Source organism: Mastigoproctus giganteus, unplaced genomic scaffold, assembly GCF_048544385.1.
Source record: "Mastigoproctus giganteus isolate SK-2022 unplaced genomic scaffold, ASM4854438v1 scaffold_15, whole genome shotgun sequence".
Taxonomy (NCBI): domain Eukaryota; kingdom Metazoa; phylum Arthropoda; class Arachnida; order Uropygi; family Thelyphonidae; genus Mastigoproctus; species Mastigoproctus giganteus.
The window spans coordinates 7,173,695-7,194,535 of record NW_028328292.1 but is presented as its reverse complement, the minus strand read 5'-3'; the positions used below and the strand labels follow the sequence as shown (position 1 = coordinate 7,194,535).

At 37.3% G+C, this 20,841-nt stretch overlaps 1 protein-coding gene across 1 annotated transcript in view; it reads left to right on the top strand.

Moving 5' to 3' along the window:
• The first annotated feature begins 2,850 nt into the window (after window positions 1-2,850).
• GatC (glutamyl-tRNA(Gln) amidotransferase subunit C, mitochondrial) overlaps window positions 2,851-20,841 on the top strand; it is a 31,724-nt gene continuing 13,733 nt past the window's right edge. Inside the window, exons 1-2 of the mRNA XM_090389360.1 lie at window positions 2,851-2,952; window positions 14,069-14,119. Of these exons, the coding sequence (XP_090245486.1) occupies window positions 2,875-2,952; window positions 14,069-14,119 (129 nt within the window). The 5' untranslated portion in view covers window positions 2,851-2,874. The remainder of the gene's footprint in view (window positions 2,953-14,068; window positions 14,120-20,841) is intronic.

The window sequence follows — 20,841 nt, the reverse complement described above, 5'->3', positions numbered from 1 at the left end:
TCTGGCGGACGATTTCTTTGATATTTTCCCAAAATGATTTTTTCTGATCGTGTTTTGTTGGCCCATATATGTTTATGACAGAATATACTTTGTTTTGCCATAAGACTTCCGTTTCTATAACTCTGTGCCGTATTAATGTGTTTTGCCATAAAATTTTTAGACTGCTTTTTTTATCAATTAGTGTCATTACATCTCCTGATCCGTTGACATCAGATGGTTCATTGATAATGTGGTGATAGTTTTCTAGATTTCTCTCAATATTCTTTAGCTGTTGAGTGTCATGCACACGTGTTTCTTGGAACATTATTATGTCTGCTAGAGATTTTAAGGCTAAATTCTTTAAATGCTGTTCGACCCGTTGCAGTTTAGGCTTATTATTTTTATTCTGTCGTTCATGATATTTCAGTTAGTTGTGTTTTTCTGTTTCTGTTTACTTTTTACAGTTGTTTTTCTCTCTTGTCCTTTCTGGCCTGGGTTCTGTTATCACTGGGGTGTACTTTTTTTTTTTCTTTTGCTGTCTTCATCTTCCCTTTCTTTAGTTGTTGATGCCTCTGCTCTGTAATTTTCCTTTGTTGTGTTGTCCTGTGTGTGATTTTGGTTTTCTTCACACTTTTCTTCATTTGTATAGTTTTCTTCGTCATCATCAGTCTGCTGGGGCAGTGAATCTGGTGGGGGTTCGATATTTTCTGATTCATTTTCAGGTGGAGTCATGACAGTACCTGTAGATGTCTCTGCTGTTTCTTCTGCTTTGTTGGTTTTCGTTCCAAATGCATCGTCTTGAACATCGTCAATAATCTCATTCTGACTGACTTCCTTTTGGGTTTGTGGTGGGGTGTTTTATGTGATGAATGCATATGTGCTTCCAGGGCAGTTGTCACTTACGTGTCCTATTTTATAACATTTTTCGCATTTGGGCACCTGACATTCCTTTCTAAGATGACCTACTTTCTTGCACCGAAAACAGGATGGTGGTCTTCCTGGAATGACGACTATTCCTGTCATTCTTTGTACTTTTATAACATAAAGAATGTCTCCAATTTTTGCATTTTTATTTAATTCTATCTTTATTTTCTTTTTATTACTAAGGAAGTGTGCCCAGTCTTTGTCCTTAATTTGGGAGATATTTTTAATAGCTTCGATTTTTCCGAATCTTTCAAAGTGCATTGCTACCAGGCGGTTTGGAATTTGTGGCGGTAACCAGTGGATAGCGATGTCAAGTTTTCGGGTTCTATTAATTGATAGTATTTCACATTTTTCATTTTTAACTTGGAGGGTTTTAAGAGCAAGAATATTTTCTTTGGTGGCATGCTCTTTGAATGATATTAGAAATACGAAATTGTACTTTACGCTACCGAGGTGCCAAACTTCAGAAGCTCTTACCTGGTGTTTTATGGCGTCGATGATGTCCTCTGAGTAAGGTGCTCCGGTGGGATCACATTTTAGGACACAAGATTTGCTCCAGTCGAGTTCTTCCGCTAGGTTTAACGACGAAATTAATTCCAGGTCTGAGAGATCTACGACTTTTGGACTTTTTCCTATTTTATTGGTATTCGCCATTGGTATGGGTATACTTCTGGTTTGCTTCATTATAACGGCTAACAGCTTAAGCGGACACAGGCGTAAAACAGTAGTGGCCTTGGTCCGTAACCCTCTCGTTGTAATCGGCTTAACTCTTTAAGGGAGCACAATAGGGGAACGTCTGCACTCCTTGAGAGGTAAACAGACTGGGGTTCGAGCCCGTGACCACCAAATACGGAGAATGCGGAAAAGTTAGGGAATGACCACCGCACATTCCCGGAGCGATATGGCTTTAGTTGCTAATGCTCCTAAAAAAAAAACCTTGTATAATTTTTTTTTATAATTGTTAGTATTTCGAAAAATTATTTTTAAAATATGTGACTGTGGATTTGTGGTTGAAAAAAAGGAACTTTAAAAGAAAGAGGAGAAAAGTACATACTTCTAGTAGTGCAACTACTAGGAGTATGTCACAGAGCGTCCGGACTTCATCGAAATTGGGTCCACTTGACTTGAATGCCACCCGAATATCAGTTCCATCAGCATAGCAAGTACAATTGTGGTCAATGAAAACGAACGCAATATTGTCACACTTCAAAGTGAGGATGGACAATCGCAGCCTTCTGTTCCCCAAAAATCCGAAGTGAAAAAACAGGAACCTACTAATAAAAGACCAAAACAATATATATATGACATTTATTTGAATTTCTTCTTTACATGTGTTGGAAATAAAGATGCTTCTGATGCACAGTGCGTCGTATGTAATAAAATATTAGCAAACAGTTCTTTGGCTCCCTCTAAACTTGTGTTTCGCAAATATGTTCTGTGAATATGTTGAGATGAAAAGTGTTCCATGACTAAAAAAGTTTGGGAAACGCTGCAATAAGATAGAATACAATAAAGATGTCTTGAGTTATGTAAGTGTGTCCAATGCGTTCTCTAGCAAGAATCACTTCTTCCTGTCCTACTTTCCACAACTTCGTTGCTTGTTATTGAGAGAAATCGGTTTTTGTATGAGGGTTTTATAGTTTGGCCCTGCGATGTTCATATCAATCACATTGAAATATTAGTTGTTTTGCAACCTAATCTAAGTTTCATTTCCTAGTTTTCCAAAATGGGTTGGGATCTAACAGATATTACGGTATGCTTTCTATCTTCTAGCTTAATCCGTGTGGATCTGATTTATTTCAGCAGAGTATTGTGATTGGGGAAATCAAATGGTGTTTGTAATCAACCAATCATAAATGTTCTGATTTTTGGGCTAATATGAATTCGAATTTTGTAACAGCAGGTGGCATTGTAAGGTGGAAAATTATACCTTGCCTAGTTAGATTGTGTTTTGTTTTCGTAAGGGCAGTTATGTTTTATCGTTCATGTCTCTTCCGTGTATTATATTTTAAAGGTGGTAGGGCATTAAGTAGAACAGTAGTTAATAGGGTAGGAAAATACTTAAAGAATTACTTTAAAGTGTTTATAATCCATTCTATTTTCATAGAGCGTATTCTTACATGCAACATGCTTTTTGTCTCTTTTTTTATATAGATGCTACTATTTTTTTTTTTTTTTAATCTCTATGGTATTTGAAGATGTCCGATTTTAAAACAGCGGCAAGTGGGGGATAAACACCCTAAGACTAAACATAGCAGGTTAGGCATGTCAATCACTGCTACCCGCAACGATCGGCTGAACTTAAGAAAAGGGTGCCCCTTCCACACTGTCTCCGTGAACGCAATAATGGACAGCTAAATGCTCCGCCTACTGACGTCATCCCCCCCAGTTCTCCTTGGGTGTTATCGGGGAGTCGTATCACGTGATAAGTCGCATGATCAGTTCCTTTTCCTTCGTCCTCAGCTCCGGCGCATTGATTTGTCACGTGGTGAGCGGGCGGAGTCACAAATCCGTCAATCACTGCTTTCCTCCCTTCTAATCACCGCCATTTTGGAAAGTGAACCCCATTCTAAAGTTTACCGAAGTGGCTGGAAGAAAGTGGCAAGCTTACTGTTTTTCTGCTAAGCACAAGTGTTTCTTTGGTCGAGATTCAGTATCGGGTACGGCGTTGCTAGCGATACGGCTGTGATTGACGGCAGCCGGCTCCACCCAGTGGGCGGAGTCAACTTCCATAATGACATAGAAGCTTGTTCCAGCAATCAACCACTTGCTAGCTAAAGGCAAATTTCTGCTCATTCATTCTGCAACTATCTTTCCTAAATTTGAATTTATGCTCCCTCCTACAGTTGCGTAATCTGAGCAACAAGAAGAATCCCATCAGCATTGAGCTTGCTCAACCCGTTCAGGGTTTTGTACACATCAACCAGATCACCTCACAGGTGCCTAGGTTCCAGACACTGCAATTTGCAGAACTTAAGCCTTTCTTGGTAAGAGAAATCCTTTATTCTGTTCACCAATCTCTTTGCCCACATCTGTAGTCATTCCAGAAGCTCTACATCCTTCCTAAAATGATGCCTACAGACCTGTATGTAGTACTCAAGGTGTGGCCTGACCATTGCTTTATACAAGGGGATAATTACCTTATCCCTGTTTGCAAAATTCCTGTATATCATTGACAAGACCCCATGAACTACTCTTGCAGCATGTCTGCACTGCTCAGAAAACTTCATATCTGACTGCACAATTACCCCCCCCAGTCTTTTTCATTCTCCACTTCCCTGATTGTAGTACTGCATAGTTGGTACATTACTCTGGGGTTACTGTTACCCATATGGAGTACTTTGCATTTGTCAATGTTAAACTTCATTTGCCACCTCTCATCCCATCTGCTCAACTTTTCTAGATTCCATTGCAGTAGCAAACTGCCATTACCGTCATTAACAACCCTACCAACCTTCATATCATCTGCATACTTGGACATTAAGCCTGATATACCTTCATCAATGTCATTGATAAATACAGAAAACTACAATGGGCCCAACAGCAAACTCATGGGGGGGCTTCACTAATAATAGTCCATGAAGAGCAGTGTCCATTGATTACCATTTCTTGTCTTCTTCCCCTCAACCATCCCTTTATCCATAGCAGCATCTTTCCCTTAATGCCATTGTTCTCCAATTTGTATAGTAGTGTTCCATGTGCAACAGTATCCAAAGCTTTCCTAAAATCCAAGTATATGATATCAAAATTATTTTTTAATCCAGTTTCTTTGTGACCACATCATAGTATTCAGTCAAATTGGTCAGACAGTATTTCACCCTAACAAACCCATGCTATGTCGGAGCTATAATTGAAGTCTTGTCTAGATGATCCTGCAGTGCTTCTTTAATCAGTGCCTCCATCAATTACCCTGGAACAGAAGTTAAACTAACAGGTCTGTAATTACTTGTCGCCCTTTGATCCTACTTTGTGAATTGGGGATACATTTGCACACCTCCAGTCTCTGGGCACCTTCCATGAGTTCAAGGAAGCTCTCATAATTATGGCTAAGGGTTTGCTTACTTTCTTTTCTACCTCCTTTAATATAACTGAATAGATCCCATCCACCCTAGGTGCCTTTCTTATGGTTATCTTCAAAAATTTCTCCTCCACTTTGCTCTCAGTTATTACAAAATCATCTGTGCATTATAGCCTAAGTTGCTGATGCACCAACAAATCTAACAACAACAAAATCATCTAATTCACTGCCAGAGTTTAATTCACCTCTGGCATTTCCCTCCCTGAATAATTCCTCATGTGTGAATGTAGATGCAAAATACTCGTTTATGTTAGCTACCTGAGCAGGATAATCAACAGTTAAACCATCGATATCAAGTGGACCAATCTGATTCATCCCCTTCCTTCTAGAGTTTATGTAAGTAAAGAAGTCTTTGCTGTTTTCCTTTGCATTCTTTTGCCAAAAATTACTCGTTATCTGCCTTTGCTTGCCTAGCCATCTTTGTGACTTGATTACAGACTATCTTATATCTTTTACAGGCTTGTGTGTCCCCTGATAATTTATATGCATCCCATGCAATTTTATTCTCTGGCAAGAGCCTCGTTAGTTAATCTGACATCCATTTAGGCCTAACCCTTGAACAGTATTCTTAGTTGGTATGAAAAGCCTAGTAGTTTCCAAAATTAATTCCTTGAATGTTTCTCATTTAGAATTTGCTGTTGGTAACATCATCAGTTGATCCCACTGTATAGAATGTAAAAAATCTCTGTGACCACTGTAGTCACTTTTATGAAAGCAAAAACCTTTCCCTTTGCCCCTGATGGTAGTATATCTTTAAATAATTCCCACATTAGTACACTGTTATCACTGCCACCTAGTGGTTCCTTTATTTGCAGATTCTTAATGCATGAAGAATCACTACTGATAATCAGGTCAAGAGTATTACTCCCTCTAGTTGCCTCCCGAACATGCTGCTGTAGAAAGCAATCATCAAATAAATCCACAAAAGCCTTACTAGTGTGTGAGTGACACCACCCACAAATTCCAGTCAATATCTGGAAAATTAAAATCCCCCATTATATGACACTCTGATTTACTGGCCAACTCTATTTCTCTGTACAGTTGTTTATTATACTCATCAGAGTCATTAAGCCTATAACACACTGCTATTCTCAATTTTGTTTTCTCAGTGCTTATGTCACACCAAACTGACTCGACACTGCTCTGTCCACCCATGTCAACTGGCTGTACTTCCTTGGAATTTTTGTTTCTTAACTAATAGCATAACCCCCCCCCACCCTTCCTATCCTGTCTATCCTTCCTGTACACATTGTACTCCCAAATTCAATTTTTTCATTCATTATATCTGTGTGACACCACATCTCCGATATCCCAACAACATCTGCCTTTGATGTTTTGATAAACACCTCAAATTCATCAAATTTATTTACCAAACTACTACTTGGAGATCGATTGACTAGACATTGTTTGCGCTACAAAGGGGTCTCGTGTAAATTTATTAATATGGTAAAAAAAAAATTTTGAGTTGTTCAATCGATGGCTGTAAATTGTTTTTTAATAAACTTGATTTTCTTTTCTTTTTGCAATAAGTTTATGAGGTTGTCTGGGTCTTTTTGGGACAGACGACAAAGTGCTAGTCAAGACATCAAAGGCAGATATTGTTGGGATATCAGAGACGTGGTGTCACACAGACATAATCAGTGCAGAATTGGAATTTGGGGAATACAATGTGTACAGAAAGCATAGACAGGACAGGAAGGGAGAAGGGGTTATGCTGTTAGTTAAGAAACACATAAAATATAAGGAAGGGCATCCAATTGATGTTGGTGGACAATGCAATGTTGAGTCTGTTTGGTGTGACATAATCACTTTGAAAGGAGAAATGAGAGTAGGTGTGTGTTAATGGTCTGATGAGTATAATGAGCAATTCCGCAGAGAAATAGAAGAGGGCCAGTAAATCAGAATGTCTTATAATGGGGGATTTTAACTTTCTGGATACTGACTGGAACTTGTGGGTTGGTCACTCACACACTAGCAGGACTTTTCTGGATATATTGGATGACTGTTTTCTACAGCAACATGTTCTAGAGGCAACCACAGGGAGTAATACTCTTGATCTGATTATCAGTAGTGATTCTTCATGCATTAAGAATCTGCAGATAAAGAAACCACTAGGTGGCAGTGATCAGTGTCTGAAGTGGAATTTACTCAAAGAGGTAACTAGCATCAGGGGTAATGGTTTTTGCTTTTGTAAAGGTGACTACGGTGGTCTGAGACAGTATTTAAATTCTATTCAGTGGGACCAACTGATGATGTTACCAACAGCAAATTCAAAATGGGAAGCATTCAAAGAATTAATCTTGGAAGCTACTAGACTTTTCATACCAACTAAGAAATATTGTTCAGGGTTTAGGCCTAAATGGTTGTCAAATGAACTAATTAGACATGTGGCAGAGAAGAAAAATGCATGGGATACATATAAATTAACAGGTGACACAGAAGCCTATGATAGATATAAGCTGGTCTGTAATCAAGTCACAAAGGAGGTTAGGCAGGTAAAGCAGATTACAAGAAATCTTTGGCAAAGGATGCAAAGAAAAACAGCAAAGAGTTCTTTACTTATGTAAATTCTAGAAGGAAAGGGATGAATCTGATTTGACCACTTAACATAGATGAGTTGACTGTTGAATGTCATGCTCAGGTAGCCGATAAACTGAATGAGTATTTTGCCTCTACGTTCACACATGAAGAGTTATTCAATGAGGGGAGTGCCAGAATTTTTTCAAACTCTAACAGGGAGCTAAGTGATTTTGTAATAACTGAGAGCAAAGTGGAGGAGAAATTGTTGAAGTTAAACATAAAAAAGGCACCTGGGTTGGACGGGATCTATCCAATTATATTAAAGGAGGCAGCAAAGGAAGTAAGCAAACCCTTAGCAGTAATGATGAGAGCTTCCCTTGGACTCAAGGGAGTGCCCCCATGGACTGGAGGTGTGCAAAAGTATCACCAATTCATAAATGCAAAAGGTGGCACAACTAACTATAGACCTGTTAGTTTAACTTGTGTTCCAGAGAAAATAATGGAATCACTGGTTAAAGAAGCATTGCAGGATCATCATCTAGACAAGACTGCAGTAATAGTTAAGACACAGCATGGATTTGTTAAAGAGAGGTCTTGTCTAACCAATTTGATTAGATACTATGTGGTTACAAACGAACTGAATGCCAAAAATAATTTTGATATCGTATACTTGGATTTCAGGAAAGCCTTTGATACTGTTTCACGTGGAAGACTGCTGTACAAATTGTAGAGGTATGGCATTAAGAGTAACTTGCTAAAATAAAGAGATGGTTGAGTGGGAGACGACAGAGAGTGATAATCAATGGACACTGCTCTTCGTGGTCAAATGTTATTAGTGGAGTTCCCCAGGGTTCGGCATTGGCTCCATAATTGTTTTCTTTATTTATCAATGATATTGATGAAGGTATATCAAGTTTAATGTCCAAGTTTGCAGATGATACAAAGGTTGGCAGGGTTGTTAACAACAGTAAAGACAGTATGCTACTCCAAGTGGATGGATAAGTTGGATCTAGATAAGTTGCACAAATGGTCTGAGAAGTGGCAACTGAAGTTTAACATTGACAATTGCAAAGTACTGTATATGAGTAGCAATAACCAAGGAGAAATGTACCAACTGTGTGGTGCTACACTGAGGGAAGTGGAAAGTGAAAAAGACCTGGGGGAATTGTGCAGTCAAATATGAAGTTTGCTGAGCAGTGCAGATGGGCAGCCAGGACAGGTCGTGTAGTTTTATCAATGATATATAGGAATTTTGCTAGCAGGAACAGGGAGGTGATTATCTTGTTATACAAGGCAATGGTCAGGCCACACCTAGAGTACTGTCTACAGGTCCGGAGGCCTCATTTTAGGAAGGATGTAGAGTTGCTAGAACGAGTACAAAGAAGGGCAACAAGGTTGTTGAGGGGAACAAATAGGTGCTCTTAACAAGAAAGGCTTAAGTTCTGCAAATTGCAGTGCCTGGAGAGTAGGCACCTGCGAGGTGATCTGATTGAGGTGTATAAGGCCTTGAATGGATTGAGCAAGCTGAATGCTGGGATTCTTCCTCTTGCTCAGATTAAAAATCTGAGCGGTCACAGGTTTTTAATATGAGCAAGATGTGCAGAAATTTGCCTTTGGCCAGTGGGTAGTTGATTGGTGGAACAGACTTCCATCTTGTGTTGTGGAAGTTGATAGTCTAAATAAATTTAAGGCTGAGCTGGACAGGTATTTGGAATGAATGGAGGGGTGGAATGGGGAGTTTTGTTGATGCTGCATAAGCTTGCTTTCTTGCATCGTATGCCTCTACTTTGCTAATAAATAGGGACTATTTCTTTATAGATTGTTTTGGGTGTTTCTCCCTTGCAGAAAGAGGAATTAAATAACTGATATTCCACTTTATTCATTGTGACTCTTCACTTCATTTAGTGCTGCAAAGAAAAAATGAATTGTCAGATTGAAATCAAAATATGTGTGGTTGCTATAGAGATTGTCTCAAACAAAAAATTTAATCTTTATGTCACTACTTCTGGGGTGAATCAAATCTTTATTGAACCTGCCTTGTAAATAAGGCACCTGGGACTGAAGGAATCTCTCGAGTTTTCTTGAAACGAGAAACAAGGGAAATAAGTCAACTTTTTATAATTATGAGAGCATACTTAGATTCAGAGGAGTTCCATATATACTGGAGATGTGCAAATGTCTCTTTTTCACAAAAGGGATCAACAGGTGTAGTGAATAAGTATAGCCCCTCTAAGTGAGATTCTGTGCCAGTGAAGGTAATGGAATCAGTGGTTAGAAAATTAATGTAGGATCATCTTCACCAGAATGCAGTTATATGGCAGTAACAGCACTGCCATATAACTGCATGTCATAGTAGCTGATCATTCCTTTTTTTTAAAGGGATGATTAGCTACTGTGACATACTAGCTGATAGTGAAAAAGGATCTGGATGCAAAAAAAATTTTGAGATGATACCTATATTTCAGTAGAGGTTTTGATACTGTTCCACAGGAATTCTTATACAGACTTGAGCACTTTGGCACTTACTGCTGTATGTAATGGAGTAGTAGAATTGCAGGCAACATTGATTATTAGTGGCCACTGCTCTTCATGTATTGATATTATTAATGAAGTCTCAGGATTTGATGTTGGGCCTTCCTTACTGAAACAATATTTATCAGTGATGTTGAAGGCATATCAAGTTTAATGCTTAAATTTGCAGATACAAAAGTTGGCAGGGTAGTTAATGACAGTAATCAAGGTACGCTACTCCAACAATACCTGGATAAATTAGGCAGATCATCTGTAAAAGTGGCAATTAAGGTTTAACACCGATAAATGCAAGTTGCTTCATTTGGATAACGGTATTCCTAGAATAACATACCAATTGGGTGGTGCCACACCCAAGGTAGTGGAGAACAAAAAAAGATCTGTAATATATAGTCCAATGTGAAGTTCTCTGAGCAGTGTAGACAGGCTGCTAGAATAACAGCTGATGACAGTTTATCAGTGATATAACAGGAATTTTGCCAGCAGAGACAAGGAGGAGATTATTTCATTACGTAAGGTAATTGTTAGGTTACATCATGAGTACTGCACATGGGTCTGGAAGTGTCATTTTAAGGAAGATGTGGATCTGTTGGAATGAGCGCAAAAAAGAGCACCAAGATTAATCAGGGATACAAAAGGGTACTCTTACCAACAGTGATTGAGGTCTAGAAACTAAGCACCTGCAAGGAGACCTTCATGAATTGTTTCAGGCTTTAACTGGATTGAGTAATCTAAATACTGATGGAATCCTTCCTTCTTCTGGTACACCAAGAAATTTAAATTGAAAAAGGATGGTTGCATAGATGTGCAAAAAAAAAAAAAGAAAAAACTTTACAGCAGTTGGAACAAATTTCCATCTGGTGTTGTAGAAGTGAGTATCGAATACAGCAGTTTCACTATATTAAAGTTTGTTAATTTATAATGATCATTCCTAGAAGTCAGTAATGTTAATTTACTTTTTACTATACCTGGTATCAGCATAAAATGATATAACATCAAAACAACATGGTTTATGAACTGGATGAAATGCTTGAATAGTAGTAATGGCAAATGATGTAAGAATACAAGCTTATATAGCATCAGCAAAAAAGAAGAAAAAAAAGAAAACAGTTCACCTATCCGTACTCTCAAAATTTTGTCTAGTTCTCCCTTGAATTTATTCAATCCATCCAATTTCACAACAACAGATGGAAGCCTGTTCCAACAATCAATCACCGACTGGCTGAAGGCAAACATGTTCACACCTATCCTGCAACCATCCTTCCTCAACTTGAATTTATGCCCCCTCGTGTGTAGACTCAGCAAGTGGAAGAATACCATTAACATTCGGTTTACTCAATCCCAAGTCTTTAAACACCTCATGAGATCTCTACACAGGTGTCTGGTCTCGAGACGCTGCAATTTGTAGAACTAAAGCCTTTCTAGGCAAGAACACCCTTTTGTTCCCTTCACCAATCTGGTTGCCCTTCTCTGGACCTGTTCCAGCAGATCTGCATCCTGCCTAAAGTGAGGCCTCCAGACTTGTATACAGTACTCGTTATGCAGCCTAACCATGGCCTTATACAAAGGGATAATCACCTCCTTATCCCTGCTAGCAAAGTTTCTGTATATCATTGACAAAACACCTTGAGCTGGCCTGGCAGCATGTCTGCACTCTCAGAGAATTTCACATCTGACTGCACAGTTACCCAAGGTCTTTTTCATTCTCAACTACCCCGAGTGTAGTACCACACAGTTGATAAGTTACTCTGGAGTTACTGCTACCCATGTGCAGTGCCTTGTATTTGTCAATGTTTAACTTCAGCTGTCATTTCTAAGCCCATCGATCCAGTTTTCCTAGATCTTGTTGCAGTAGCTCACCCTGATTACTGCCCTTAACCACCCTGCCAACCTTTGTATTATCTGCAAACTTAGTCATTAAGCCTGATATACCTTCATCACTATCATCGATAAATATTGAAAACAACAGTGGACCCAGCATTGAACCCAGGGAAACTCCATTAATAACATTAGTCCAATTGAAGAGGTGCCAATTGATAACCACTCTGTCTTCTTTCACTTAACTATACCTTTATCCATAGCAGTAACTTGCCCTTAATGCCACATTGCCCTAGTTTGTACAGCAGTCTTTTAAGTGCAACAATATTAAAAGCCTTCCGAAATCTAAGTATATGATGTCAAAATTATTTTTTGCATCCAATTCCTTGGTCATCGTATCATAGTAACTTATCAGATTTGTTAGACAAGATTGCCCCTTGACAAATCTATGCTATGATTGCAATATATTTGCATGCCTGTCCAGGTGGTAGTGCATTATTTCTTTAACAAGGAATTCCATTATTTTGACTGGAACAGATGTTAAGCTAGCAGGTATGTAATTATTCATGTTGCCTTTTGATTCCCATTTGTGAATTGGGGATGTATTCACACTTCTCCAGTCCTGAATCTAAGAATGATCTCATAATTATGCTAAGGGTTTGCTTATCTCCTGTGCTTGCCTCCCTTAATATAATTGAATGGATTCCATCCACCTCAGGTGTTTTTTTTTTTTTTTATGTCAATCCTCAATTTTTCCTCCACTTTCCTTTCAGTTATCACAGTCATTTAGGTGCTTGTTAGCAACCCGCACTGGACCAGCGTGGCAGATTATGGTCCATTTCCCTCAGCATGAATTGCTGAGGAGGCTTCCATCCTGCAGTGGGTTCATAATGGCTGCACTTTACTTTTTTTACTTTTTAGTTTGATAAACTTCTGGCATCTCTTTCCCCAAAGAATTCCTCATGTGTGAATATAGATGCAAAATACCTATTCAGTTTGTGCACAATCTGAGCAGGATCATCACCAGTTAACCCATGGACATCAAGTGGCCCAAATGGATGTCATCTGACATCTCACTGCACACAATTTAAAAACTGTGCAAGAACTCTGTAGTCACCCTTATAAAAGCAAATGCCTTTTCCTTGACAGTAGTTATATCTTTAATTAAATTCTACATTGGTACACTGTGATCGCTGCCACCCAGTGGGTCTTTTACTTGCAAATTCTTAATGCATGAAGAATCACTGCTGATTACCAGATCAAGAGTATTGCTCCCTCTTGTTGTTAGTAAAAACAGTCATCTTGTTGGATGACTGTTTTTATTAACAGTCATCCAAGAAATCTACAAAAGTCTTGTTAGTCTGTGAGTGACCATCCCACATATTCAAGTCATCTTCAAAGTTAAACTCCCCAATATAAGACATTCTGATTTGCAGACCCACTTTATTTCCCTGTATAGTTGTTTGGTATACTTAACACAGTCATTAGGCCTAGTACACAATCCTACTCTCAAATTTGTTTTCTCAGTGCATATATCACACCAAACTGGTCATCCATGTCAACTGGATGCACTGCTTTTAACTCCTCCTGTTCTGTCAGTCCTTCCTGCATACATTGTACTCTCCATATTCAAATTCAGCATCACTTATGTCCGAGTGGCACTACAACTCTGCTATTCCTGCAGTGTGTGCATTTGACTACTTAATCAGTACTTAAAATTCATCAAATTTATTTACAGTGCTCCTAGCATTAGTGTATATGCAAGTATACATGTACATGTTCTTAATCTTAGTTACCCTAACAAATGATGATCCGTAGCAGAGCCTAAAATCCCGGACACCTTGTGTTCCACATTGCTGCATGTATCAGTATTACATAACTCTGAAATAAAGTTAAGCAGAGGTCTTCCTCTATATTGGAATATCAAGTAGTATGTAAAGGAGTACTGAACTTATTTATTTGTGCAAGTAAATACAAACATCTACTTTGTGGTTCATAAAAATTCGACACAACAATTCTTCATACTTGGGTAATACTTTTTTTATATAAAAGTATCAGTTTAGTAATAAGCAATACTTTGCATTATGTTATTAAAATGATGAAACTTGAAGTTGTTTGCACGCTTTCTATGTTATTGTAAATACTGTAGTCAATTTCATACTGAAAATAATACTGAATAATATATATATATATATATTTTTTTTTTTTTTTTTCTCTTAGGTACCAAAGCAGCCAGTATTTAAAGAAATCCAAAAAGAAATGTTACCCCCTGTAAGTGATTATAATTCTGACTTCTATGAATTTACTATTATTATTTATTTATTTATTTTTATTACCCCAGCCATCACTAGAGGCGCAGAAAACAATAACTCTCAAGGAAAGTATCACAAAGTGTTTAGTTTTTTTATTTCTTTATACTAACATTTCATCTTTAGCTTTAAAGAATTGTTTTGGTCCCATTTTGTAAAGAGTGCACCTTAAAGGATAGCAAGTTGCCAAATTTTGGAGAATGAAGAAATGTCATTTTAAGATAATTGGCATTATTAAATAATGCCTGGATTGTTAGATTGAAGAAAACATACTCTGGAGCAAAATGAAGTGGCTTTTAACATTTTCAGAATTAAGAAAACTGAAACACTCACTCTCAGGACTTTTTTTTTTTTTTTTGGCCAGTGCAGCAAAAAGCCTCAGGCTTCCTTGCACCATATAGCTAATGATAATAAAAAAAAAATGAATCGGTTATTATAAGTTGTGAGTAAAAAGAAATGAAATATAATGAGCATTTTATATATGAAGTTCCTTTGATTGAAATTCCATCTGGTATGGTGCAAAGGCTTCAATAATAGTAGGATAGATGCTGTAGACAAGCAGCAAGTGAGGTGTCTTCACTGATAACCATGTTTGCTACATCAAAGAGGTTATGAGAGATGCATCCAATTGATTGACATTGCAAATGATTTTTCACCAAGTAGTCCTTTGCAGCGGTATAGTGGTTTCACTACAATATTATTATTATTAATAGTCATATGGTGCAAGGAAGCCTGAGGCTTATGCTGCACCAGGAAAAAAAAAAAGTTCCAGAGAGAGAGAGAGAGAGAGAGAGTCAAAAGTAGAAGGGAATCACCAAGAAAGAGAAGAATGATGATATCCAGCTCGGGACCCTGGGTGTGCCAAGCCCATATTCACCAGATGTGAGCCCCATCACATTTGGAGTGGTCTGGGTTCAAACAAACAGAGACTGATAGAAGGGATTGATACATAACCATAACATCATGAGCTCAGGCCATGGTATAGTGTAATAGCTCTATTTTTTATGTAACTTTTTTCATTTTCTCTCTACCTTTTGCTCCCCCCCTAAGCTTAGGGCCATGGTGCATTTTCACCATCTGTACAATAGGATAATACATTACTAAGTGGCTGATCTTGGGCTGAGGGAATATGGGTTTTTGTCCCAAATCAGAGTATTAACACTTTTACAAACATGATAGGGTTCTCCATGAGTTATTCTGGGTTTCACAGCCCATACAACATGCAGACTAACTCATGAACTAACACTTGTACAGGTGTAATACACAATAGAACAATATGATATGTCTCTGATGCTCCTAAAAAATAATAACAACAACTTGAATGGAACTTTCATTTTTGCATTTATCAGGCTGTCACAAGGAAGGAGTATAACACACTATGAGAGGGCAAAATGTGGGTGTATCTTGTGACACCACAGTTTAAACAGGTATCCATAACATGAAAACAGCCATCATCCTTTCCTTAAAAAAAATTGAAACCATTGCCATTAGCAAAGCAGATCATGCCACCACTGTTTGGGAATCACTACGTTGATTCTTATTGATTTTTTTTTTTTTTTTAAATGGGCAAATATGATGTGCTGAATGGGTTTTGGAAAGCTTTTTCCAAACACACTAGTGAGTTACAGAATTACACATGGGGAGTGCTGCACCTCTTGCTACATAGTCCTGACTTGCAACTGATTGATTTTCATTGCTTAGGTTCCCTAAACCTGAGTAGTAATTGATTTAATACCAATGAAGAAGTCTTTAGCCAAGAAATGCAATCACAGTATGGCAAAGTTTTTTACCAATGACCCAAGAGATTATTCTGCATTTTGATAAAAAAAAAAAAAAAAAAAAAAAATGAAAGACTTAAATTCCTTTACATAATTAACTTTTATTTCTGTATTTATTTATTTATTATGCTGGGTATCCACCTTGGACTTGTTGGTCAAGGTGGAAGGTGCAGAGGGACACTGAGTTTAAGGGTATAGCAACTCAGTCAAGTGATTGCCTAGTAGAAAACAGAGTTACTGAAATAGTTGGAAGCATCAGATATTCTGATTTTAGTAGTGTCAGCATGCTTTTCATCTGACTTTATCAGAAAAAAATAAATAGATAAAAATAATAAATGATTATCTTTGCACAAATAAGTTAGTTCTTATGTAATAGAAAGTTGAAAGGTCAGGAAACAGATTTCAGATATTTGTATTTATGCTATGGTGCATTCCTTACTTTCAGTGATTCTTTGAAGTGACATTTTATCCTTTTCGAGACAACTTTGTCTGTTTTGCTGGCTAAGTGCAATCAAAAGGTGCATAAACTTTTGATGTGAAAACGTCTATGGGGCACCTACTACTATACTGGACTGAAGGAAAACCAATTGGTAATGAAATTTTCTTATGGAAATGATACACTGATGTCACTTCCTACTCAGTCACTAACATTGATTCGTTAAAGTAAGTAGCCAGTGTGAGAATAAAACATTACATCCTTCAAACTAAGAGATGGAAATGACACAAATGATGTCACTTCCTAAATGACGTTAACGACACTAACTCAGCCACTAACGTTGATTCAGTAGAGTAAGTAGTGGATACTAATATTATGCAAGAATAAAAGCTTCAAAGCCACCGAAGAAGCCTCTCGTGTCTTCAAAAACATAGAGAATGAAAAAAAATGCCAAGTTTAATGAAGTCTGCTTCTCGAGATTTTGATCAACATCAACCTTCTGAGTAGCATAAGTACGTAGTGGGCTTTAGCATAAAAGATTACATTTTTCATAATTTCAGCTCTAGTTGTTTGATTAAATTGTTTAAAAATTTAAAGGTTTTTTTATTTAAGAACACAACAATAAAACAATCACTTCAACAAACAACAATCACTTCTTGTAGTAGTTTTTTGTTATGACATCATAGCAAAATCCATTTGTGGAATACTAACTATTAAATCTTAAAAATACCAAACCAAATCTAATTTCAATTAACAACCTATAAGAATATTTCGAAGATGGCTAAAACTCCAGCTGAATGAAATCGAGAGAATTATGCAAGAATAAAAGCTTAAAAATCACCAAAGAAGCCTCCCATGTCGACAAAAGAACGAGTTCAAAAACATAGAGATTGAAAAAAAAAAAATGCAGTTTAATAAAATCTGCTTCTCATGATTTTGATCAACATCAACTTCTATGTTGATTTCTCATCAAGAAGCTGGACCGTCAACATCATGAAATTATATTCAAGAATTTTCTGAAGATTTCGATCCAGAAGATTTGAGTTCAAATGAATTTCCTGAGAATTTTCACTTGTTTCCTGAACCGATTAAACAGTTTACTGCAACAACCAGCTTCGATTGCATCATCCAAAAAGAAACAAAATCATATTTCAGCTCACTTGCCTGTTGTAGACCTCCATAGGTTTCAACAGTAGTTCAGTATGAAATCATTTACAAGAACATCGAACATGACCATAACCCCTATAAAGAATTTGAACAACAATTTCTGTAAAATACATTTGGAACTGTTTGTGATATCTGTGATTGATTATGGTATAAAAATGATGTAAAATTGTGCACTCCAGGAAGTTATCCGTTACTTCTTAGAATTATCAACTGCACACTTAATGACTATAAAGGGGCATAATACTTGTCAAGCATCTCTCAAAAAAGATTCCATTCCAACATTTTTGAAGAACAACAGTTTTGTTTATCCTGCCATTCCACTTCATCTGCCTTGATTGGATTTAGTGGCCGAGTGGCTCATTTCTCCTCGTATACCGTTCATGCAAATTAGAAGACTAAGACATGGTTTCGGCCAATACGGAATTTTGGGCCAAATTATAAATGTTCGTGTAAATGTTAATTCGATGATCAGTCATTTTCCTCGAAGTATTGATGACTATTATTGCGTTAACGTTCATATCAAATGTAAAAAAACTCACAAATCGAATTATTTAATGGGTTTGTTTAAAGTATCTACTTACAACTCGTTTGTTTTTTTTTTTTTTTTTTGTAGTTGTTGGCGCATTGGCTTCTGTGGCCATAATGCACCTCCCAAGGTTTTTGCAGTACTTTGATCCAAACCCGAGGCGGGATTCGAACCCGCGACCTTTGGGTTGCCAGGCAGGCACTTTACCCACCCGGCTAGCCCGGTCGGCGACTCTTTTGTATTGTCTGTCTGATATGGAGATTAATGAAGCATTCTTCGATGAAGACATGGAACACAATGCTCCTACATGTGATGAAACGAGTGAAGTTATACCTATTGAAGAAAGTTTAGTCACCCAACAACAAACTCTTTTGTAGAGCAGTGACAAATAAATATTTATGGTTCCTGGTGAACAATTCCACAAAGTTTACTTTTTGATGAACATGCCAAAGAATTGTCCTTTCCTAGCATTTACTGTGGTCACTATCAAGAGTTTACAGATAATTTAAGCCGATCGGGCTAGCCGGGTGGGTAAAGTGCCTGCCTGGCAACCCAAAGGTCGCGGGTTTGAATCCCGCCTCAGGCTTGGATCAGAGTAGTGCAAAAACCTTGGGAGGTGCATTATGGCCACAGAAGCCGATGCGCCAACAACTAACAAAAAAAAAAAAAAAACAGGTAATTTAAAAGTTATACTGTTTATGATGGCATCGAGTGAACTTTATCGTTCAGATCAATGTGCAGTGATGCTTTATCTTTATATGGTTACAAAAATGAGACTAAGAACTGGAGATTCGCTAACAGTTGCTTTTAAATATGTCAGAAAAGACATTAAGCTCACAAAAGAACAAATCCAATCCCAAGAATACGTCAATAACTGCATTAAAAATAATTGTTTTTGTAATCAATTCCTAATTCAACTTATTATTGGACACAATGTAAAAGAGATCTGTTTGTGATGATCAGACAATTGGGTAAACCTACGTTCTTAACTTTGGGTGCAAATGAAATCAGTTGGCCTAAATTGCAAAAAATTTTATACAAATTAAAACACGGCGGTCTGGATATCCCTGGTGAGCAAGCAGCTCTTCATTTTATGGGAAAGGCGACATTAGTTAATGAAGATGCTGTAATGTGTGCAATTCATATGTGGATTGTATTTTAACTTTACTTCAGTCTAAGCATTTCGGTCCATTTCGACAATATTACGTTGTCAAATATTTTAAACGGATCGAATTTTAACATCATGGCTGTACACATGCTAACATTCTTTTGTAGCTTGGTAATGCTCCTAAAGAACCTATGGGAAATAGTATGAATGCAATGCCAGCTATGATAAATCAGCTCGTGTCCGTTTCTACTGCAAAAGCCTCTGGTAATATCAATCTCCACTCTACAATCTCAAGTGTATGTATCATATTTTAGCTGTCACACCCATTGTAAGTAAATTACCTATTGAACATGTATTGCAACCTCAAATTGATGAAACTGTTGAAAAAATAAATCCTTTAAAATGATAAACATGTTCGGATTCTTTTCAGTCCTAACACCCTTTTCAGTCCTAAAACCCTTCAGTCCATAAACATGTCCAAGCCAAGGATATTTTTGCATAAAATAAAACATCTTTCGTGTGTACAGGATACACACGGTGCTTTTTTTTAATGATATGTGGATATACTAATAGAATATTCTGTGAATCCGTTTAGACAGTTTTTCTCTTGGTGTAAAAATGTAGTGTCAAGTTTAAGCAAAATTGTGAACTGACTTCTCTGAGTTGGTGTGGTGGTGCAGAGCCAGTCACTGGTCTGCGCCATAGGCAGAAACAATTGAATATGAAAGGGAGAATGGTGGACTACCTGCATTCTATCCCTCCCACCTTCTTTGGTGGGTATTGGAGATGACTCAGCTGAAAACCTAAATTGATTGCACTTAGCCAATAAAAGAGATAATGTTGTCCCAGCAAGCATAAAATGTCATTTCAAAGCTGTCTTCAAATTGGTGAACTAATTAGAACCTAAATTCCCAAACATTTGAATTTCATCAACCAGAATCCTATCTCTTCAGGTGTCATTGATATCTTATTTTTCAAATTGTGCAGGTTCTAGTTCTTTGTGTCTCATTTTCAGTTCTAGACCTTGTCATAAAGGTCAGTTAATAGGCAATTCCAGGGGAATAGCCTTTCTTTGCGGTGACTTTAGGGTTATTGAAATACTATGTTCTTCCTTTTGTTCACCAAAGCCTTTTTGTGCATGAAAAAATTAGCCTTGTTGATTCAATTCTATTTTCTCTTTGAAATTTTAAGGGAATTTTGGTTCAGATTGCTGTTTTGTTCAGGTTTACCATGCAGTTCAGCATAAAATGCCTTTGATAGATTAAATGCCTTTGAAATTTAGTTTGGTGTTGATGCATTGTAGAAAAAGGATGCTATATAATGGAGGGCCTGTCATTTAGTGTTATCTTTTACAAACACAAATTTCTTATATTTATATTTTAAATTGTAGTTATAGAATATTATTAGACTGTTTTTTTTTTTTGTTACCTTAAATACGAGGTGCTACCCAAAAATTCCCAAAATGTATTTATAAAATAAATTGGAGACTGAAAGTAGTCCCCTTCAGAGCATAAACACCGATCCCAGCGCTTCTCCCATGATTTGAATGCATCCTGAAAGTCCTTTGTCATAGTGTTCAGCACCGCCTGCGATTCACTTTGGATATCCTCTACGCTGTCAAATCTTCAACCCTTCAGCTTGATTTTCATTCTTGGGAAAAGGAAGAAGT